The sequence below is a fragment of the Tachypleus tridentatus genome, chromosome 13 (genome assembly GCF_004210375.1).
Source record: "Tachypleus tridentatus isolate NWPU-2018 chromosome 13, ASM421037v1, whole genome shotgun sequence".
NCBI lineage: Eukaryota > Metazoa > Arthropoda > Merostomata > Xiphosura > Limulidae > Tachypleus > Tachypleus tridentatus.
In genome coordinates this window covers 222,721,321-222,746,533 of record NC_134837.1, presented here as the reverse complement: position 1 = coordinate 222,746,533, position 25,213 = coordinate 222,721,321, and the positions used below count along the sequence as shown (strand labels likewise).

The 25,213-nt window shown below is 31.5% G+C and overlaps 1 protein-coding gene across 2 annotated transcripts; it reads right to left on the bottom strand.

Moving 5' to 3' along the window:
- Window positions 1-1,829: 1,829 nt before the first annotated feature.
- On the bottom strand, window positions 1,830-23,946 carry LOC143238042 (V-type proton ATPase subunit d 1-like). Of its 2 annotated transcripts, none has more exons than XM_076477938.1 (8): window positions 23,730-23,946; window positions 21,293-21,464; window positions 8,233-8,411; window positions 7,074-7,153; window positions 4,984-5,061; window positions 3,916-4,092; window positions 2,581-2,658; window positions 1,830-1,913 (listed from the first exon to the last, which is right to left on the bottom strand). In XM_076477938.1, the coding sequence occupies exons 1-8, from the start codon at window positions 23,848-23,850 to the stop codon at window positions 1,845-1,847; spliced, it is 954 nt and encodes a 317-aa protein (XP_076334053.1). In that variant the 5' UTR covers window positions 23,851-23,946; the 3' UTR covers window positions 1,830-1,844. The 2 variants fall into 2 exon arrangements, with proteins under 2 accessions (XP_076334053.1, XP_076334052.1); XM_076477937.1 differs by lacking the exon at window positions 1,830-1,913 and adding an exon at window positions 2,312-2,398.
- Window positions 23,947-25,213: the final 1,267 nt, after the last annotated feature.

The window sequence follows — 25,213 nt, the reverse complement described above, 5'->3', positions numbered from 1 at the left end:
ATATGCTGACCCTTGTGCACAAAAACAACTATAGTGACAATACATCCTTCACTACGGCAATGTGCACATAAGACTCGAAGATAACAAACTTGGACATCCACAATCCTAGTACAAAATGCCAACCGGGAATTGATATAGATGACAAAGATTGATGACTGGACATCAGTCTGTTTTCATGGACCCAACAAACAAACAGAAATAAAATCCTGGAAGAACTGACATGACTATCTATCTCTCTATATCTACCTCCAATAGATAGTCTGGGAATGAAGTTCTAAAATCCAAAGACCTATGGAAGAAGGAAACACAATGGGTTGGGTAAATCATGGTAGAAAAGATGTAAACCAAATTACTAATCCTGACTTAAAGACCTGTAGTGCCCATAGATCTGTGGTCATGATTTACCATATTTACAAAATTCTTGAAGTCACACCCTCACAGACCCCATAAGCATACAAAAGTCAAAGACTCTAATGATAATGTTCTGACCAAGCAGCATAACCCTTGAACAGAAGTGAAACTATTATCCCCTTTAGAGCTGAGGAAAGTTGAGACACAAAAAACAAGAAAAATGTAGAATCAAACCTGATAGTCTTCCAACAACGTTTAGAGTGATAATAAATAACTTGGGACCATAAAAGGGGAGACAAATACTAGAAAGTTATAATCTATTCAGGTTAACTACAGTATCTGCTCTAGGATTGCAAATTTCTAGAGGCAGATGTATTCTTTAAGAGTTGGAATATGCTTCCACCTAAAGGCAATAGGCTAAATCACATAGTTCAAACAACTGTGGAAGATAAAGCACAGTTGTACCTTTATATTACTGAGAAGTAAATTTCCCCTGCATGAAGCACAATGTCAGTGGATAGAAGGAAATCTAAGTATTTGCTCCAAGACCTTTCAGTCATCAAGTAAGGTTCAGCAACTGAGGAAAAACCCAAAACATCACACAAGAAAAGGAACTGAAGCAGATTATCCCAAAATGGTTTCCAATGAAGTCAACAGAATAAAGGAAGACACAGAAAAAAGCAAATCTAAATAATGATAATGTGATAAATATATTTTATGAGGCATGTCAGCAGCTTGTGGATAATGTAATTCACTAGCATAGCAAAAACTGCATGTTCTCAAAGTGATTTCCAACGTATAATAGCATGAACAGTTGTCAGACATGATTCAAAGGGCAATAAAACAATAAAATGTCATTATAAACAGATGCAAACTATTATGAGTTTAAAGTTATTTCAGATAAACAAATGTTGTTACGTATGAAGTAATTGTAGAAAGCAAAAATAATTTAGATTTATTTTGATTTGTTTTTGGTGGTTGTTCAAACTGACCAACCTTGTACAGAGTTATGGTGGAGAACATTGCAAATAAAATAGTTTTACAAAACAAAAACATATTTGAAATGAAGTTGCACATTCTAGAGATTACATAACTGAAATATGAGATTTTTGAGATGATGAAGAGTATTTTTAATCTGAACATCACTTTACACACAGACTAGTCAAATCAAATACTTCATTATTTCATGGACAATTGTTTTTGGTTTTTTTTAGTTTACTAAAAGTATTTCACTAAAAAATATGTTTCTCTTGCATGTGAAAGACATGTTTACTAAAAGTGTGCCAAATTTTATGAAGATATACATATTATAAAGTGTTAGTAATATCAAATCTATAATAGACTTTCAACAAATACAAAGAGATCACATGGTTACTCAAATTCATGCCCATATTGAGGGAGTTAATTAAATAAATGTACTATGTAACAAAAAATAATAAAAAGCAAATAGCAGCCAATTTCTTGTAACTTTCACAATTTTTCTGGCTTTCTCCCTATGCAACAAGAGCTGTTAAAATTCCAGCTAAGCTTGTACCTGCATTTCTTGTGTGATAAAATTTGAACTGGAAATGAAATAAACAATTCTCTCAACAGAAAACAACATAAATTTTCATTTGATAGACTGGCTTTCTACTGTTTATAAATAATGTAGTATTAAATATGACTGAGAAGACATTAGTGGCAGAAGGGGCAAGTAGAGTCTGATTTTCTATTTTATGGCTCTGTAATGAAATAAGACTGAAAACTATAAAAATTATGCCATCTCTGAGCAATGACAGCATTATACTGTGTAATTTACATTAAATTTCATATGACTTTGAGGGGGTAAGTAAATAAACTAATGGATACCAACAAAGCAAATACCATAATTTTTACACTAGGATGAAATTAAGAAGTTTTTAAAATATTGCCTTATAAAATTGAGAGCTTAAAACTTGTATATGGTTAAAATTTAGATTATTAGATACAAGCTTATTTATATACCATGATAAGAAAATAGTAAATGTAACTCATTAAAATCTGGCATCCCCACAAAATGATGTTCATTCTAAAAGAGTTAAAGAAAAATTTTCAATAATGTATTTGCACAAAGTTACAAAATCAAAACAAAAAATTATACAGCCCCTGACATCATAACTATTTTGTATACTTAAGAACAAGGAAAATGTAATATATTTTGAAAGGAAAAGTATTTGTAATGATTTCCTTAAACCAAATAGAATACTATACCTCATGTTCGAAGAATTTGTCTTCTAAAGTTTTTTCTCCTGGATTGTTACCTGATCCCTCAAATAATGTCCAATATTCCTGAAAACAGAAGTTTTAATTCACCTCTCTACTACTGTAACATAGGAGGGACAACTGAACTTATTCCACATTTCATCCTGTTAGAAATTTCAATGATCTCTGTAAAGAACACTTGTTTCAGAAAAACAGATTTGTTAAATACTTTTTGTTTCTCCATAGTTTGAAAAGTTGGGTTTAAAAATATGCATTTATTTTCTAATAAACTTAAATCATAAAAAGCACCTGATAATAATTTGAAAAGAATGAGAAATTGTTTACTTTAGAATATAATTTGTTGTCCCGTTAAGTAAAGTATTTCAAATGGGGTTTGAGAAGAAAAAGTATGTGCACAAAGAGTAACACGAATGATCCACAAGCCAAGAGCTTAAATGTTTTATTATCTGCAATTTACAGTTCTTTAGATTTGTTTAAAAGATGACCACTTTCCTGGTGAGGCAGTAATTACATTCACTCTATGCTAGTGTGGCAGTCTTATACTGTGTAATAAAAACATACTTTTTCCTTACAACGTACATATATTTTGCAACTGATCAAAGTTAACTTGTCAAATTACAAATGTTAAATCCAAGTAGTTATTATTCTTTTTGATTAGCTTGTAGACATTTAACATACAATTTTGACCATACATCTCACAGGAAGTCTTGTGTTTTAAAAGTTATGTTGTGCATTGTATTCATTTTCAAATATCATGATTATGTTAACAACTTTGAATTTTATTTTGTTGTTTAAAAATCAATTAAAATACAAATTTACTTTACTTTATTAATTATTTACAACTATAGAACACCATAAGAACTAAGGTAACATTGTCAGATAAAACATTTTATTACTTGGATTTAATTGGACCTTGCCCTCTCTTATTTACACCCATAATGCTTTTTTTTTTTTTAGTAATTTTATCCTACTTTCAGAGATAACTGTCAAGTGGAATGACCACATATATTGGTCAATTTGAATAACTCACTGTCTTGTCAATATGGCTTTACTAAACAATTTGTTCATACTTTTGAATCTATTGTTTAATAATGGATTAAAAATATTTTTGCAATGTTTTACACTGCTATATCATAACCTTTTTCTTCCCAACAAGTCATTAACAACTACTTTTAACTGAACTGTTTACTTTACATACAAGCAATACAAATTCAAAGTTATTCTAAAATATTATAGTTTTACTTCAAAATTTACAGAAAAAAAGTCTAGGCAGAATAAGTTTCTAATTTCAATTGTGAAAATTCTTATTTCAGAGTTCCTTACAGCATAGTACTCTGCAATAGCTCTAACTTGTTCATAGTCATCAGCTTTCGAGAGAGCAGCCAGACCATCTGGGTACAACTTTCCACAATGAGGATAAAGCTTAGAACGGTCTTCTTTAGTTAACTCTGTACCAAATGAGTTGATGGTGATGATAAAAGCTCGACGATCAGCCTCAAACTAAACATGACATGTGAAAGATTAACTTCTAATTTCATTAAAAAATATACATAGATGTTCCCTTTAACAATTCAGCAAAGCAAATTTTTTATGATTAAAAGCACATTTACATATTTTAATGATATATCTAAGATACTTCTTACATCAGCTTTGTCAACAGAAAACTTACATTTCTATCCTACATGAACATCTTTTCAGTTTTACCATATTCATAGTAATTCTCCATACAGATTAAAATAGTATTTTGCACACTAAAAAAAAAAAAAAGCCTTACTTTTACTTATTACACAAGAAAATATTTTTCCAAAATCCAAACTATTCTTGATACTGATGTGATCCTTTGAAATCTGGAAAAGTGAACTCTGTTCCCTTACTTAATATTATTTTTCAACTTTACAGATAGAGGAAATCAATCAGCATGTTACAGTTTTGATTTGTTACAAACCTAGTTTTGCACAATATGTTTCTATTGGAAAAGAAAAAAAACTTTCAGACAATAACAAACTGTTTCTAATGTTTCTTAACTATAGAATTACTGATGAAGTCCATAAACTTTTCTGAACATACTTCTCAAACTATTTATGCAGCAAAGTATATGTAGTTCCTTAACTTTGTTCATTAAATTGGCTCCAGCAAAAAGTGAATCAAACACAAAAATTTAAACAAAAGTATATTAAAATTACAATTAAGCCCACCAGTTATTGCTAAGTTCTCTTATATATTTCACAGAGAAAATAAGTGATCTCAACCCCCTTTCTGCAAGTTCTTCAAATTGAATGTTGTAACAAGCAAAAAAATTACTTCATATAATGCAGCATATGGACCCCATTAGTACTATGTGTGGTATATAAACAGAGTTGATAACCTGACATTAATGCATTCTTCACTTACAGATAAGATTTCACACATAACATCAGCTGTTGTTCCTCCTGTCTCCTTACAGAACTTGTAAAAAGCTTCAAGATATGCCTTAAGTGAATGAAAAAATAATTTATTTACAATTATGATGTATTGGTGAACTTCATATTCCATTCAAAATCTAAAATGTATATACCAATATTACATGTTTTTTTACCAAGATCTGATCATACAGTATGCTTTATTTTACAATGTTTTGTATTGTGCTTTCATTGAATTCTTTTTGTAATGACAGAGAGCTTGGAGAATCAAACAATAATATGTGACTAATTTTTGAAGGCATAACACTATTACTCAGAATATTACACATTTTTTCACTTCATACTACGTATTAAAAGCAAATAGTAGTTAATTTACACTAGCATTAGGCCAGGCCTAGCCTTGTTGTTGTTGTTGTTGTTGTGTGTGTGTGTGTGTGTGTGTGTGTGTGTGTGTGTGTGTGTGTGTGTGTGTGTTATAAAGCCATTTATTTCAAGTATTAGCATTAGTGTAGAAATGTTTTCTATACACCAATAAGCCCTACAGAAATCAAATAATCTGAAATACTACTGATCAAATATACAGTATATTTTTATTTACAATTAAAAAATTATAATGTTCATTTATAAACAAATACCTATTTTGAATTGTTTTTAAGTAGTAGCTTATACAGTTAAAGTACTTGCATTTACATTCATTTTAGATACCAATAATATGAGAATTCTAACTCTTAAGCAATAACTAATCTATAACAGATCCATGTTATGAGAGGTCAATGTCTTAAAATAATATTAACTTTGATGAAACAAATATCTACACTCTTAAATACATTTTTAGAATATCTGGAAAAAGGAATGGCATGAAAAGTTACTGCAGTAGTTTTTAATTAACATTCATATTGTTATTATCTTAGAAAATACCAGTTATTCACTGAGGCCTTAATTGGATTTCTGTAGACTTAACTTGTGTTGACTGCAGAAAACTATAAAACCTTTTATAATAATTAATTGCCTTATCAAATAAAAACATGTATCTAATGCTTCTTTTTAATAGTATTTGGTGATGTATATACATCTGGATGTTTTATTTGTTAATTTTTGGAGAACATAGAATGGTTCAGATCCTCAACTAATTTCATAACATTGAAGAAAACAGCCACACAATTATACAGGGTGTTCAGAAAGTCATTGTGCAGTTTTGTAACCACATTTTATTCAGTCTATTTCAAGCCAGCAATTGATAGAAGTGTTTAGAAACAAAATAAGAAGGATCCAGGCCTGTACTGATGCCAACAGGGGTCACATTCAACATTGTTTATAATTGTCATTCAAATTTACATCCTGCATTCTGTATTGAAACATGCCTGTTAATAAATATATAAGTGCACAATGACTTTCCAAACACCCTGTATATTTAACACTTAAGCAGGTTACGAGTACTCCCAGGCAATTGCCTTTCCTTCAGTCACCAGTTCAAAATTAGTGAGAGAAGCAAGTGGTCCCAAGTAGCTTTGTTATATACAGAAAAGGTGAGGAAATAAGTTTGATGGCTATTGAAATTGTACCACAGGCCCTCAAAATCACAAAATCCCCCCTACAATCACCAGTCCATGCCTGTCCAAAGCTGAAAAATATTTTGTTATGCAAAATTTAGGTTTTAATACCCATATAGAATAGAAGAGATAGCCCATTATATATCTTTGTGTTTAACAACAAAAAACAAAAAGGTAATATTTCAATAACTTTGATATTTAGAAACTGAAAATAGTAATAAGGGAACCCTAACTTTTATTAGTTGATTACTTGGTGATAATCAAGTTATCTATAATTCTGATTTATTGATTATTTTCAAAGCAACTGGTTTAGTCAGTTGTTAGAATAATTGCAATTAGTTTATTATTTTTTCACAATCACCCTAACAGCAATTTTTATTAAACTGTCCAACTCTAATTCTAGGCAGACAGACGTATAATAAATAACATCAACCTGCCCTACTATCTAATAAGAATAAAACATTACTATGAACACTATAAAAATACTATAAATATTTTTATTTAAATTAAGTGTATGTGATGATGAATGTACCTTGTAAAGTGTGTTTCTGATTATTTCTATGTTCATTTCATCCAGATCTTGCTCAGAGATACAATCCACAAAGAAAGGAGCTACAATATACAAAATATCTGGAGTATACTTTACTGATTTCACTCATGAATAATCTTTATACAAAATATGCTTTCATTACAATATTTATTCATCCATTAATTATGGTAAAATCACAATAATGCCTTCAATGAATAATTAACTATGTACAGCTTGTATTTGTGGTAATGGTTCTTCCTCACGTATAGGTCTATAATGAAGGTATATTTTGATTGTTAAAGAAATGGAACACATTACCAAATAAGTGTTTGAACCTTCAAAAAATGCTAATTTTCATAATTTACCAATTACTTGACCATAACTATTAGTTTATACTTGACTGAAAACCATTTTATTCTACAGGTAAAATATAGCTATTTATGTGAGAAGAGACAATGTACTGTATAGAAATTAGAAAACATTTTTATATGAAGAAAAGTATTTTTAACCTTAACATAAAATCACTTTGCATTTGAATTAGTCAACACTTTGACTCCATATATTTAAGGAGAAATTTTTAGTAAATATAATTCATTAAAAATTCTGACTTTTGTCTATAAATATACACAGCTTTAAAAATCTGATTTTTTGTGTACAAAAGATTTGTGATGTTTATTGAAAGCTTAAAAAATTTTGTGAAAATACAAAAACATATTAAAACTTATATTATGGAAACTAAAGGTCAATTTGGGGTCAAGATTTAGGTCAAATAAACTGAGTTCATAGCAAAAGAGTTAAAAGCAATGCAGTTGACTTATGCAAAATAAATCTTTATGTAATGGTTATTTTCCTATTTTCCAAGAAGGTTAATAACCATAGTCTTTTTAACATAAAATCATTCCCTAATTAACCATTAACATTATTAGCATTACCAGAAATTTTATGTATTATACTTATTATATCATAACACTTTCATTACACTAGCCATTCGATAAATTTTATTTAATCGTTATACATAATAGATCCTGCTAAACAAAAAAAGAAAAAATCTGACACTGTTTAAATGCTGTTTGATGAAATTTTGAATGCTTAAAACTATCACTGAATTTCTGTCTAGTGAATGAACCTTCTTCTATTCTTAATTTAAAACAAAAATACCTACCCAAAGGAGTGTCTACTAATACAGCATTATACAGCTCAGCAGGAGTGGCAGCAATATGAATGGCTTCCATCTGATCAAAGCTTCCTAATGGATGACATTTTGGAATAAGCTCTGATATTGGTCTTTGGTGGAGAGTTCCTGTGATCAGCAAGATGATGTTGTCAATCATATAACTGTAGCTGAAATATTTCAAAGTAAATATATTATTTTTTCACAAGAAAAATTTCTAATAATTCATAGCTATTCTTAAAAAATGATAAACTTTCTTTGGTGGAATAACACACACAAAATGTTTAAAATGTGTCCCATACAGAATTTATTGCATGAAATGTGTTTGTTCTGTTACATTTTTTAACTGTCTGGATACCTTTAATACAGAGGTTCTGAAATTGATATACCCCTTCTGATATTCATTTTCCATGTCTAACAAACAATATTTGTAAAATTTTTAAGAAGAAACTGTTATTTTACCAACAACATTTAAAAGTACAAAACATATTAACTAGTCAGCTCCTTGTCCCCCCTTGTAACTTCTAAGAGAAACAGTTCGTTGCTACTGCTGCATCCTCACAGATGCAAGTGGTGCATCAGTGTCCATTTGCACTAGGTGCAAATGAAAACAATCCCAAAGGCTAGAGAAAACCACATGACCTGTCTGTATGATCTTGTGTATTTCTAATGCAACCTACATGCACACACTGAAGATGAGCTATCCAATTTTATTATTGAATGAACATACTAGAATCTCAATTCTGTTTAAAAAATAAGTTATTCTTTACAAATTCAATCTTTGACTACTTTTGTTTGTTAACTTCCCATTGTATAAAATTACTTTATTATTAGTATCACTTAGCTTCATTCACACATTAAAGTATTTCAGTTTTAAACCTTGTTTAGTGTCCCAGTGATTAGGAAGCCATATGATCATCCAATTGATTTAGGAAATGAACAAAAAACTTTATTTATTCATTAGAGACTCTATAAACAACTGTAATGTTCTGCTAGGCTCTATCCCTCTTGAAATTATATATATGCTAGCAAGTTATACAGCCCAGAATAATGCTAAACTTCAATAGCTCAATTTTCCCTTATCCGTGTTTCACATGCTTCTGTGTTTTGAGATACATCAAAAGGCATTAATTTTACAAATGATTGCTCAATTTCAGTCAAGCTATACAGTAAAGGAAAAAAAAAATATATTCAGCTAGGTGTGATTTTAGCAAGTGGCCCCACTCATGTTCAGTGTGTATGCACTTCAAACCTCTTAAACTACTAATAAAATTTCATTGTTATCATCTTCAGGAGATACATATAATCATACATTCTCCTACAATACATTAAATTACTTTTCATACCCCTTTACTGACTATATGGCTACTCTTGCCAATATATAAAATACTGATATTTAAGCTTTGCCTATAGCTATTTTAAGAAATGAGTTTCACCAGTAGTTGTTCACATCACATGCTCCTAGGTAATAAAAGACTAGGAAGAGAGTCTGTAGTGATAAAATCAGAGAAAGAAAAATTACATGAGGATAAAAAATACTGAGCACAATGTGCTCAAGGGATGATAATTTCTTAACAAATTTAAACCTAACATCCCTTCTTTAGTTTACAGGCATGCCAATGACATTTATGAAAAAAAAGAGAAAAAGGTATATAGCTTGGCGTCACAGCGTGGCACAGCCATGCCTGACTAGGGGGTTCTGGGAAATTTTTTAAAAAATGGATGCTATTTGGTGTGATTTGGTGCAATCTGGGACATAATTTCTTTATGTTTTTGACATTGCAATGTTGGAAAAGTACACAATATATATCATATAAAATAACAAAAGGAAATTAAAAGACTAAATCAAACTAATAAAAACTATAACTTTCATTTACAGTTTCAGCAGATTGATTTATTCTTTTAATTTGCATTCATTTTTTAGAAGATATATCAAAATATCTAAAATTAACAAATAAAATAAAAAGTAAATAAATGAAATTTAAGATTGTTTATTTGCTATTTATTCAGTTTAATTTTTTTCTAAATCAAAATATATTAATAATATGAGTTAATAAAGCCAAAATAAATATTTCAAATACAAATCATTTCATTATTATCCTTTTTGTCATCAATAACATCATCATCATCAACTACTGGTATGCTGCCAATTAAATGTTTTACAGTCATTGCCAATAACTACTTCTCTGCTGCATATATTCCATACAATTTTCAAATCACATAAAATTACTCTTTTGACTAATCATGACTACCTACAGTTCAAATTGTTCATCTATGCAATCTTGTCATTATACTACTGGTACCTTAATGTCAGTGAATTTTCCATTCTTTCACAAATTGACAAAACAAACTAAAACAGCATATGAAGGAAAGCTATGACATTGCTTAAAAATTCAACTACTGATATGGTTCAATATTAAACTACTGATATCAGTGATATGCCTCAGAAATTAAATTTTGTACAGTCACTGACATCAACAACTACTGCTCTGCTGCATGTATTCCATTAAAATTTCATATTACTTAAAATTACTCTACATGACTACCTACAGTAAAACTTGTTCATCTATACAATCTTGTCAGTAAATTACTGGTACCTCAATATCAGTATATTTTTCATTCTTTCACAATACAAACTGAAACAGCAAATCAAGGAAAGCTTTGACATTGCTTCACAATAAAATTAGTGATATGCTTTAAAATAAACCACTGGCACTGTATGCTGCAGATAATAATAAAATGTTTTTCAGTCACTGATATCAACTTCTGCTCTGCTGCATAAATTACAGTCAAATTTCAAATCACTTAATTTCCTTTAATCAATCTTGGCTGCTTTCCTCTTTTTCGAGACAAGGGTTTCCAGTGCTCTCTTCCGAGCTTTTTTTCTCTCCTTCTCTGAATGGGCAGCTCTCTGTGCCTCTGCGGCTTTCTGGACTTTTTCTTTAGCCAAGGTGGCTGGGCCAGATTTCACAGAACCATAGGCCTCAAGCCTTTCTGCCCTTTTCTTCTGATTCTCCCTCAGCTTTGAGGTATACTTTGAAGCTGCTGATCTAATGTCCTTACACATTCTCTTGTCTACAGGATCAAAATGAGCATCTTTCCTTTTAAACATTTCAATCGCTGTTGTTTCTTTGGAGCGTAGAGAATATTTTATCGTCTGGTATGCACACGATACCAGACCACGAGACCTGCAACGAGACTGCCTCCAAGATGGCGGTCAGATTTTTTTTTTCTGCAATAAACATTGAAAAAATACGATTTCTCCTCAAAAACCACCTACCCGGCCCCCAAATCGCTCATATTTTCTCCTCGAATTTACACAAATCTCGTGGGTGATCGTTGGCCGTTTGAAAACCGCGGAAATCCGCGTTTCAGCAGAAAAATGGCACGCATAAGTTTACCCTTGATAAGAAAGCTCCACCTTATGAAAGCATTTGGGTTCTAGAGTTTTATAATTTTATTTCAGTATAGTGATTTGAATATATTATGTGTTAGCTTTTTAACTCATTCATGAGTTCAGGGCTGGACAATAATCAGTTTATCAAAATTAGTATTTCTGAATGATACAGTTTTCAATTATTCCAGTCATCCAAGTGATAGAAGTATTGTCATCATGATTTCTCTATTATTTGTGGTTAATTCAAGGTTGTTTACTTTAATAAGTAAATGCCAAGACACACAAAAATAACTAATTAAAATTATTGTTTTTGGTTATCACTTTTTTCTAGCTAAGAGTCCTACTGGAAAATAAATGACTAATGATCCCAACAATTAATCAGTGTCAAATTACCTTATGACCAACAGCATAATTTAAAATTTTCTTTAAAACACGACAATCATTCTACATAGCTTACTCAAATGAAATTCATAAATAGTTAAAATAAATTGCAGACTGATTAAATCAAATTAACCAGTTATAAGAATCTATAATCTTTGGCAGAAGTGATAACCTTTCAACACAGATTTCAATATACTTTATTTCATTAAGTGAATTAAAACATGAACTTCATTCTTGTTTCACTAAAAAATTACAATATTTATAAAAAAACTTAATGGCCTTTGATGACAGTTGGTCTCTCACTCACAACAATGACCTTCAAAGCCAAGTTCAATATGCTCAATAGACTAACTACAATACAGGGTTTTACATTTCAGAATCTACATTTTATTGATGACCACAACAAACCATAAGGTCAGACAGTGTAAACAGTAATGTATCTGAAGCTAATCCTTAATATATTATGCAAAACAAAGTATACAGTATGTATATACATATAAATATATAGGGAACAAATCCTAGAGAACAAGCAGAATTATTTTTGATTTAAAAGTCAAGACAAGAACAACAAAAGCAACAAAAACAGATGTGCAATTAAAACAAGTTCATAAGTAGGTAAAAACAATCCACATTTGGCAGGTCGTTGGATAGTAGTTTCAAATTCTATTAATTGGTTTTTAAAATTTTACAAAGAAAGCTTAATACTTCAACTTCAATTTAATGTAATAATTTTATTACTCAACAATTACCAAAAATCAAAACTTTTTGTCTCTGGAATGAGAGTTATGTTTTTTGTGAAGTATTACTTTTCTTCAGGAAATAAATAATTTTGTAATATTTCTGCTACAATGTATTGGTCTTTACCACTTGATACATTAGAACTTAATTTTGTGTATCTTAATGTTATATATAACAATGAGCTTTGAAGTAATGCATGTGAGAATACCTTATTTTTTTTAAATAAATTGTGACCTTCTCTGACTTCCATAACATAATTCTTTTCTTATTTGTTACAACACTGGATATTTATGGTGTATCTTTTGCATTTTCATTTTACAAGTTAAAAAAGCTTCATGAAATACTAGGTCTAAAATTTGTGAATTGAAAAATCACATAAACTTGTCTTTCCACATTACTGTTAATTTGTGTATTTTGGGTTCCAAATCAGCAATGTATAAAAATAGTATTTCAGATTTATATTTTGTTCTCCATATCTTTCATCATCCAACCCAACTGAAGTTCTGGTATTGACAGAAAGTCCCCTTGGCCAGTGTCATATGGGGGACAAAATATGGATTTAAAACGACATTTTTTCACGTGATTTGGAATGTAAAATGGGCAAATGAAGAGAAGTACGAATGGAAAACTATTACAGTTTTGATTATTTTGATCACAATAGGCTTATTGTATTGTTTGAATATTGGCATATAAAATAATTGCATTAAGTGATATTAGATTTAATATTCAAAATTGTTTATTAAGAATACGATAAGTATTTTCATGATTTGCAATACAAAATATACTCTTAAGTATGAAGTTAAATACAAGTACAGAAGTTAACATTTTCCTTCCCTGAAAACATATTTTCAGTAAATACTCATCACTTCCACAGAATAACTAATTCTTGCGAGATTTGAATGCTACTAGCTTTGAGCTAACTCTCATCTAAAATATACCTTCAATATGAATTGTGCTAGTGCACAATGTCATCCTGTAAAGATAAAAGGGCAAAGTCCATGGGCAAAGAGGGGTCTTAAAGGAAAAACAAATGAGGGCAGGAACCCTACAAAAGGTAGGTGGTACTTGCCAAGAAATATTGAACAATCCAAACTAGACACAACAGATGATCCAAGTCTGAAAAAACATAAAGATGAGAGAAAGAATAATCACATTTTCAAGCAATTGAAGTCCTATAGAAAGAGGTCTGGTCAGAACAGAGAAGTAATTATGATAAAAGAGAATGCAGGAAGCATTAACAGCATATACATTCATATGATAGGCAAGGAAAAGATGCAAATACATCTTTGAAAACAGAAGTTATAAGGAACATGTAATCAAAAGTGTAAATGGAGCACATATAAGAGCATGTAAAATTATATCAAGGTCCCAGTTAAACAACAAAATAGGATGAAGGGGTTACTGAAAAAATAAGATTCTGAACAAAGTGGAGAAGGAAGAATAATAAAAAAAAAACCTTTTGCTGATAGGAAATGTGAAATGTAGTTCATAAAACTACCCAATAACTAGCAATAATGGAAACAGACAATTGATGGTTGAACAAACATGTGAAAAAGCTGAAATGTGGACCAAAAATAGCTCAGAAGAAGGTAGTGGCAAATGAACCAATAATGAAAAACCACAACTCATGTTGACAGACAAGAGTTGAAGAATGTGGAATGTGTGTGTTGTTAGAGCAAGTGAAAGCAAAAATGAGACAGAGGAAAAGGGGGCATTGGTTCTAACTTATGAAGCAAAGGAAATCAGAGATGTGCCACTAACAGAAACTAATCAGGAGTGTAACATTAAAACAAAGACATGAAAAATAAGATAAAGAACAGAGTAGGCATACATTAAAAAAAATTACTCTTGAGAACACCAACCACCAGAGCTAAAGAATTAAGAGCTGTGAACCAGAAGAAGAGAAGTTTGATGTTGAGATGAGTGGTGAAGACATCAATGAGAGGTAAGTCAAGAGAAAATCCATGAAAAAACTTGATGGTGAAGAGATAACTCTATATGCAGAATCTTGTCTGGTTGAGAAAAGTGATATACTATCAGATTCAGGGCTCCTGGCACATGATAAATCATGAGATGAGCCTGATAGAAATAAACTTGAAGCAGCAAGTCCAATGTATAGAAGAAGAATCCTGAAAAAGGTATCCCTTGACAGCTTATATACAAAATAAATGTAGAATTGTTAGAGTGGATCACAATCAACTGATCTATGAGAAGAATGGAGGAAATGGGAATATGCCGCAATGACAGCAAATAAATTGCTCCTCCATGAACTCATGTTGTCACTCAGACACTTATCCCAAAGAGAAACACCTGTAGAGAGACTGGAATTTTGTTGAGAAATAGGAGACACAATCAAGAACAATGGATCCAAAAAAACAGTTTCACTTATCCCACAATGTTTGCTGAAGAAGGTGCACATGTGCAAGGTCTAAAGGAATGAACGGTTTGAGGAAAGTCAGAATCCAAAAAACGGAAATGAACCTAGTGCAATGTGTAAGTAGAAAGTGAAGTAGTGAAGGCTGATCCCTAGTGAAATAGGAGTTGCAGAACCTGCCCATATTAACCAAATATTGATTAGCTTGGAAGGCTGTGCCTAGAATAAACACTGGCAGGAGAAATAGCTGGTCAATATATTGTCACATCCATGTTATCTTAAAATTACAGAAACAGAGAATCCACTGAATAGAAAGGAGAAAGATGCTCAGTATGCAAGAAGGAACCCATAGCATGTTGAACAACTACTTTTACATCCTCCACAAACAATGAACCCACAGTAGACACTGGTCCTGTATTAGTAACATCATCACTATTATGGAGATGCTCAAGTTACTGTCACTTGAGTATTCATAACAGTAAGACAAAAAACACATTGTATATGTAAAACATGATCTCTAAACTAAGTGAACTAAAATAAAAGTTAATTCAGACACAAATTATCACAAATCTCAAGTAAATTATTAACAATTTTGTGACATTCATTCTAGGCAATACAGAGGAAATGAATGAAGTTTAATTACAAGTGCTTCAGGTAAGTTACTCTATGAAGAGGTTGTATTGCCCTTCTATTGCTGGAGGGCTATCACTACATAATGTAGTTTACGTTAAGCACATTTTTTCAGCAAAAGATAAATTAATACTACTAACATGCAAAACTCATAGGCAATCAAGCTGTTTTGTGTGTAGAAATGAGGTATGTTTTCAGAAACAATGTTGTTTCACGGTGAAATAATAACTATTAGGATATTCTGAATGAAACTATTATAAAGATTTAAAATCTTTACACATTTTTAAATACAATTTAATCAACATGTTTAGCAAGCATGCTTGTTCTGCATGCTAATTTGTAAATGATACTCAAGCTATGACAGTTTATTACAGTTGATTATTTTTGTCTGACTTCAATTCTCTCCCTATGGACTTAGCCAATTCAACCAAATTCATGATTACACAATTGTCATCATAATTTCTTAGTGATGTCCAGAAACCCACTTGAAGAAATGTATTCTAAAGATGGTTGGTATGAGTATTAAAACTTTAATTAAAATAAAGTACAGAAAAATATATCAACCTTTTAACACCATCTTCAGTATAATAAAGAGAGTTTACAACTGAATGTTGTCAGTTCTCTTCTCTAACATAGACTGTAAGTCAATCAATATAAAATAAAAAGCTGAAAAGATTAGAGGAGCTTCACTGATAAGAGTTATAAATATATGTTTCTCAGCAATTCAAGAAAGTAGGAGGTTCACATTTTACATAATGCCCTGTTAGCATATGTAGTTTGTTTTTCTAATTGCCTCAGCAGTCCATTTTTGATTTTAGAATATTGTGAAATGGAAAAATTGAAGCTCAGATTTCACGATACAGAGAAGTCACAATTTAGAATTAATATTTTCTCTTGAATTTAAGATATTAGATTTCAGAAAATATAAATTACAAGATATGTTTCAATTTAAAATTTATTGACAAACCTTGATGATAAAGTTGTTTAATTAAATTTTGAATGTAACTTTAGAGAACTTTGACTCAGCAGTGCATCTAGGGTTAATTAGCTAATTATACAATATATTTGTGTAACTTGCTTGAATATGATAAACATAAAATTAATATTAAATAAATAAGGATTTGAGTTACAAGCATATCCTGCTGTCATCCACTGGAATCACTAAACCTAAACAAGTTCATCAAAAGTCTTCTTATCCAGATTTTCACAGATTTTAACATTTTATCAAGTGAAAAACATCAAAATAAACTACAAAGAAATTCTCCAGCTCTGCATTTATTTCACAAACCTTCAAAAAATTCCCACTGAATGGTTTTTTGTCAATGCTAAAAGAACTCTTATTAGCAACTTTCTAACTAAACCATAAACTTTTGCTAAAGGTGCAAACCACTTTACTTACTTTACTAGGACATGAAAAGTCATTATTGCTGTACCCAATCACACTGAAATTATCTATATAACTGTTTCCAAATCTGAGTTTTGTAATTAAATGGTTAAATCACTTGATAAGATATCATAAAAATAATAACTAATGTATGTACAAAAGAAATTTGAAGAAAAAGACAAAAGCTTGAAATTTAAGAAATGGATAATGTTATCTCAATGGGTAAGAGCTTCTTAGTAAATATAAAGCTATTCTTTTTCAGATAAAGTATAATAAAACTACAATCACATTTTGTTCATGCAAAACTCCTTGGAGCTGTGCTGAAATAACAAATGTGAACCTTTCTTCATTTTACTTCCTAGATTACAGTAACTAAATGCTATGACAAAATATCCATTCTAAAATATTTTAAGCTAAAAATTGTTGGAATATAATTAGAATTATTGTTTTCACTTAAAGTTTGAAATCTGACATACATATGTTCTCTCAACACCAATAAGGTACTCACCAGTCCAAATAGGATAAGAGAAAAATGTGGAACTTGAAAGTATTTTGTTGTAACTGTAACAAATTTTAGAATGTGAAAAGTGATTAAAATTTTTGGAAATCACTAGTTTTGCTCTTGGTTTTTTGTTCATCAATAAGGTTATTTAAGGTAAAATTGATGTAATCAATAAAACTGACTTAACATTTTTTTCACAAAAAATTTAAGATTAAAAAATTTTTTTCAAAAGTGATGGTTAAAAAATGAAACCTTCTATTAACTTTTACTAAACACAATGAAATGGATAAATATAAGGAATTGGCATGTCTTTGTTTTATAACAATGTGAGAAACTGAATGATGAATCCAGGAACTTCTAGCATCAACAAAATGTCAGTGTAATGTAAACAATCTAACTCAAATATATAATGACAAGGTGCACAAATATCCTCAGAATAATAATCATCAAGGGACAGCAAAAGGTGAAAAACTGTAGTAATCTGCAAGTACTTCCACCATGACTCACTGCAATAATGGAGTAACAAGAGTAGAAATAACTGAAGGAATAGAGACATCTGCCAAACTTGTGTAAGGTCTTATGCTGATTGGTTCAATTCCAAATCCAAAACCCAGCTACTAGGAACAGACACCCACATGGGAGTAGGAAGAGATACCAAAGGATGGGGAATAACTGCAGTTTTGACAGCTCAGTCCCGTGTTATATCATGAAGGATATCTCTATCTACCAGAGCAGAATGCCACTCCACTACTCTCAACTGAATGGCTTTATAAACTCTTTTATGTATTATTTTGTTTTCATTATCACATTCAGGAGAATGCTTCCACAGTCACCCACCCCACGAGCTTAAGACTGAAAAGCAGTAAGAGCTCTCAAACTCCACTTGAAAATAAAAGTGAAAATAGTGAGGTGAAAAGTCTGGAAGAATGATAATACCCAAGATAGAATATGGTTTTATGGCCACCCATAGCACTGAAAAGAATACCATAACTGATTGTTCAAAGACAGCATGGCAGTGATGAATAGCTATCCTCTTCTGTCTTATTCATGTAGTCCATGAATGAGTATTGTCTGGGATGGACAAACTTATGAAGGAAACCTATTACTGAAAGAAATCTAAAAGTGATCTTGTGAAATACCCCATCTCTGCAGTGTGCATTAAGTGGCCATGGAATTATAATGGTTAACTCATCGAGGCCTCACAGTGTGGCTTTTACCAGTTTAAGCATACTTGAACAGGCAACACTTATCACAGAGCAGAATCCATAAAGTAAAAGAGAAGGTCATTATTGCTGTTTGATGTGTTATGGCACAAACAACTGATAAAAAAATAAAATAACAATAAAAGTATTATTAAGAATAAATGGAAATAAAGTTAAAACAAGAACAGTGACCCAACATCTGATAAAAACTTTAACAGATTTAGAAAGGCCAATGGATCTTAAAAAAAATTTTAAAACATTTGTAAGGTGAGCAGTGTCACAAACTGCCCAACGTCACGGGTAAACATATTTAAAATGGTTCCGTCGCTCATGGTCATAACGACAGCACAAGAGTAAAATGTGGGCTATTGTAACTTCAGTGTTACACAGACTATACATTGGTGCATCAGTTCCAGATAAAAGAAAACAATTAGCTAAAAACCAGTGGCCAATGCACAGTTTAGTTAGGACAGCTTCCTCTTTCCAATCCTTACATAAATAAGATGACCAAAGTTCAAGAAGGTTTTATCTAGAAAAGCTTATTATCATGTTGCTCACTCCAAGCCAACTGACAACTGATGTGATGCCAAGCCTTGAATACAAGGCCATAGTCCATGTATGAAACAGGCATGGGAGTGATGGTACCAGAGCAGACAAACTTAACTGCAGTGTCAGTGAGCTCTTTCCCACAAATACTGATGTGGACTGGTATAAGATAAAAAAACTAGATAGAAGTAGATGATAAAGAGAAATGGGTCAGTCAGTTTTGAATATCAACAAGAACAGGGCGAGTATTAATGTGAAGCAATTACAGGGCCAGTAGAGAGCTATGAGAGTTAGTATTAACAATGCAGTTTGTGTACTGCATAGCTTCTACAAGATCCAGGGCATGAGAAATGGCATACAATTCACCACTGACCACAGAAGATGTAAAGGAGATCCTGCATGCAACCACTGTACCACAACAAACATGGCAGAGCTCACAGAGTCATATCTGGTAAAAATGTAAAAGTATAGTAAATGTAGTAAAATTCATAAAAGGAAATGAAAGTAAAACAAAACAGCATTTAAAAACATAAATAGCATAAAACCAATGTTGACATCTAGTCTACAATGTTAAAAGAGAAACTACAGTAAGAGAAGTCATAAAGGAATTTCTGTAGCATAATGATAATTATCATAACCTGCCAGGAAGACTAACAGGTAAGTACAAGAACTACCATCAGTCACCTGAAGTTGTCCTTTCCAGTCCTAGTTCCGAGTTATTTGACATTATGGCCATTTTCAAAAAGTAAAGTAATAAAAGTTTTAAAAGACTTGCAGCAAAATTTTAATTATAACTCACCAGGATGACAAATAGGTAGTTCAAACAGCAGTGTTAGTCACCTGAAGTTGGCCTTCCCAGTCCTGGTTTCAAGTTAATTGATGTTACGGCCATTTTCTAATTTCAAATCGAACCAGATGGACTATGATTCTTAAAAGGGAATCACATTAAAAAAGGTTTGATGTATAAATTAAAAAAACTTAAATAGCATTAAAAAGATTAATGGCCTTTAAAAAAAACTATAAACATTTCCAAGGTTGACAGTGCCACCATCACCAATAACATGGTCTAACGTTACGGGAAAAACCTTGAGAGTCATTGAAAGTCCTAACAATAGATTAAAAGGTGACTTATTGTGACCCGAGTGTTACACAGACTACACATTGATGCATCAGTTCCAGGTAAAAGAAAACAATGAGTTAAAAAAACTGTGACCAATGTGTAGTCTAGTCAAAACAACATCCTCTTTCTGATTCTTACAAAAGCAAGACGGCCAAAGTCCAATACAGGGTTTTGTTTGGAAAAGTTTGATTTTGCATTTCTCAGTCCAAATCGACTGCCAGCTGACACAGAGCCAAGTCTTTAATACAGGACCATAATCCATGTATGGAATAGGCACAGCGGTGATAATGCCAGAGCAGGTAGATTTAGCTGCGGTGTCGACGAGCTCGTTCCTGCAAATACCAGCGTGGTCTGTTATCCAGAAAAACTGGATAGAAGTAGATGCTAATTCCAGATGTGGGAGATTCAAAACTTATTGCATGTGCAAAAGATCTTTTGCATACAGGGGGTAGCACTGATTGAGAATAGCTATTTTTGTAAGCATAAGTAATGTACTGTGTCAGATCTCATGTTCTGACTAGATACTGCAATGTACATCAGCCTATATATGCACATATGACCTAAGCTTCTTGATGTTTTGCAAACATCAAAACATTCTTATTTGGTCTCATATGATCATGTAATAAGTGTACTCCAAATTTAAAATACCAAAAAAAGAAAATGTTTTTTACATAATTAACATTTATGTTTTCATCACCAGACTTCACGTTCTTTATTATAAAATTATTAAATGGATATTTTTGTTCAGTAAAGGTGTAATTACTGAGGCATACATACGTTATGTAGTCTAAAAATGTAGAGAGTGGCTCCACTGCATGGTTTCTGATATGCTGAAATTCTATAACCAACTTTTCTCGAAGTTTGTCATCAATAACCGATACAGTTAGAGGACTAGCTTCATTTGCCAGGAAACTGCCATAGTCCGTGCTCTGCAGATGTAACTTGAGATCTACAAAATCAATGTAAACCCAAAATATTTTAATTTTCATGTAGCCATTAACTATCCATTGCTGCAGTAACTCTTATTAAAATATAATACATATATGCATAAATAAACACAAAAATTATTATTTTCTCATACTGAAAATATATTTCCAATAGTTACTTAGCTCCTTTCACATGTATAATTATTTGTGTTCATATTTGCCCTTTATATGCAAAATTTTTTTCATATGTCACAAGCTTTGCACTCCCATATGGTTGAGTCCCAGATGTAAATCATCATGTAACAACCCTCAACCAATAGGTATGTAACACACCTTTCTGACACCTGCATCTCCTTTTATGTGATTCTATAGAGTTATCACTCCACAATGAGGCAGAAAAAACAAAAAAATGCCAGTTTTCAATAGGAAGAAAGAGCAGGAAGTGTTAGAGGAGTTAAATACTTGTTAGAAAAAGATTTTCGGTATAGGAAATCCATTCTCATGTATAGTTAGAATCCCAAATTGAATAGGAAAAAGGATAGTTGTGAAAGACACAAAAGAAGTATCCTTCAAAAGCATCCAGAGAACACCCATAAGGTGTGAATTCCATAGGGAGAGAAATACATGTTGATTGCACCACTTCTACACCAAGCACTCTCTGCATCTGATAAATAAATAGGTGTTGCATACACACAGGCAGAAAGTGGAAGGAGCACAACTAAAAAGGGAAAGGTAAACAGTTGGGTCTGAATCTACATCACAGTATAGCAGAAGATTAATCCCATAGAACAAACACTGTGAAAGAACAATCTATAGTCCTCTAAATTGTAAATTGATAATGGTGCCACAGACCATACACAGCCTGTCAAACCCAATCCACAAACCAAGTGTTATTGGGAATACAGCTTCTTATCCATGGTAAAATGGAAGATCATACTGTATAAACCAATCTGCTAAATGGGCATGTATACAAATCAATCATACATCCAGGAACTGGACATCCAAATTATACTGGGGACAAAATAGTTTGGTGGATTTGATCAGCGGAAACTGCTAATTAATACTGAATTTGATTAGTAAATATTGTTTAATATAATTTTAACGTATTATGCAACTAAATCCAACACTAAAAGTCTTGGCTCTTTGTAAAACTATCCACTAACAATAAGATAAACTGTATGTTTTATATTCTTATGACACTTTTATTTAGCTACAAACTTTAATATTTAATTAGACCAAACATGGTACTTCATAAATAAAATAGTGTCTGTTATAAAATACAACATCTATTATACTAATTAAACAGACTATTCACAAAATCTTTTGTACATTTGACCTAAATGAAGTTTTTAATTGTTCTTTTCTCTAAGTTAAACAAGCTCAAATCTCTCAGCTTCTCTTAATGGCATAAATTGATTATAATTAACTCTGGCATCACTCTGATAGTCCATTCAGTTTTATGTCCAGCAATGTAATTATCCTTGTAGTAAAACTAAAGTCCCTAAACATAATACTCTAAATTAGATTTCATATGCTTTAAAGAAAGTTACAATAACTTTTTTTCTCTTAACTTTAATATTCCTTTCAAAATAATTAAGAACAATTTCTCTTTACTACAGCTAAATACTTAGTATATGACTTTTCAGTTTTACCAACACTGAATTGCTTATATACTCTTTGCTTCTTCACTACCACAATTCTTTCTCTTATATAAGTGAGTCTTTTCCAACTTTCTTTGCCACATATGGATAACTTTACACTGATTAAAATTGATTTTCTACCATATCACATTTATTAACATTGCCATTATCCTTTTGTCACTTACAAATGAGCTCTCACTAACATGCAAGGTACAAATAACAGCATTACTACTGCAACTCAAAGTATAGAAAACTGATTTTAAAAAGTCATAAGCACATCTTTCAATTTTTTTAAAGCATGAAAGTGATATTCAAATCAAATTGCAAATCAACCCAGGTTAAAACAACACTGAATAACAGTTGAAATTCGAATAAAGTTAATGTAATATTCTTTTCATACCAGTAACATAGTTTAGTATTATTTACATCATACAAGTGCAATAGATTTACACACGCTCTAATAACATTAAACTATAAATATTATTACTGCTTAGATAGGAAATTCTAATATTAGGCTATTTATTTAGATATATACATGCTTCTATAATTATTAATAGTAATAAATATTAATTATATTATGATGTATGATGATAGTCACCAGTATCATTTATCCATTATCAATACCATCGATATCACTTAGTTTCTCACCTTCCAGAGTTTCACATTGTACGAGATTTAAATAATCGGCATGTTTTAAAATCCCTGTTTTAAATCCTCTTACCAAACCTTCAAGATAACCACTATCTACATTGAAGTAACACTCTAACATTTTTATTTAATTAATCTTAATAACGTTTAACTAAAACGACGAGCACAAATGTCTTCTACCCCCTCCCCGCACTCATCGATTGGTTTGGTCTAGCTATTCGACATCACATGACTAAAATTTTATGTGATTCTATATATTATTTAAAACAAAAGTTATGGTAAAGTTTCAATTTCACAATTTCCCTTTTTCACAGCCTATTTATATTTTATAACTAAATGGTATACTATAAAGGTAATAAAGTTATCTTAAAAATTAAAAAAAAAAACACAGAGGATTCATGTGAGTATTGTGAGTGTATATTTTATTATAGCAAAGCCACATCGGGCGATCTGCTGGATCCACCGAGAGGTTTGGTGTGTTTTCTGAATTTCGTGCAAAGCTACATGAGGGCTATCTGCACTAGCTGTCCCTAATTTAGCAGTATAAGACTAGAGGGAAGGAAGCTAGTCATCACCACCCACCGACAACTCTTGGGCTACTCGTTTACCAACGAATAGTGGGATTGACTGACACATTATAACGTCCCCACTGCTGAAAAGGCGAGCACTGCTAAATTAGGGACGGCTAGCACAGATAGCCCTCGAATAGCTTTGTGCGAAATTCCAAAACAAACAAATTAACTTATGCACTCTGTAGTTTACAGCAGACATGACATATGAACTTAAAAGCAAGAAATAAAAATATTCGGTACTCTTAATTTTTGTTTTATTTACTCTTGAAACAGAACACTTTCGGAGGCTCAGAGGAAGTACAACTTGTATATAATATTATATTTATTGTTTCGGATTTAATTAGGTTTGCATATTCTATCGACATATTGATGTGTTTTAATCAGCGGTAATGGATTGTCGATTACACTGGGGAACACTCATTTTGTTGCATTAAAAAAAAGACCTTTCTATAGTCAATTTGAGTGTGTTGATTTCAAATCTGAAGTCGGTTTTTTGTCTGCAAGCTACAGATTTTATGCAATTTGACATTTTTATTTATTTTTTAATTTTTCGTTATTATAGGAAATTATAGGAATAGCTTATCAATTTGTTTGTGTATTTTACTCAAATAGGAATTTGCGTTTGTAACTTTTGCGTTTGTACACTTCATCTGGACAATCTCGTTTAATGCTCCAGCAGTAGTCAGCCATCATACTTTTGTCCCAGCGCCCTTGGTAGCGTTCTTCCATGACCTTTAGGTCTTGGTGGAATCGTTCTCCTTGTTCGTCACACACAGCCCCCCTGGTTGTAGGGAACTTATCAAGGTGGCTGTTCAAAAAATGAAGCTTGATGCTCATGTTGCACCCGAGATCACGAAAAGCGAGAAGCATGCTGTTCACAAGTTCACTGTAGTTCTCCGCCTTATTGTTTCC

Excerpts from the sequence above, each read along its gene's own strand:
- LOC143238042 (XM_076477937.1), bottom strand. The coding sequence starts at position 23,850 with ATGTTAGAGTGTTACTTCAATGTAGATAGTGGTTATCTTGAAGGTTTG. Across the intron at positions 5,062-7,073 it reads TCAGAAACACACTTTACAAG|GCATATCTTGAAGCTTTTTA; the intron begins GTACATTCATCA and ends CATTCACTTAAG. Across the intron at positions 2,659-3,915 it reads CTATTGCAGAGTACTATGCT|GAATATTGGACATTATTTGA; the intron begins GTAAGGAACTCT and ends TTCTGTTTTCAG.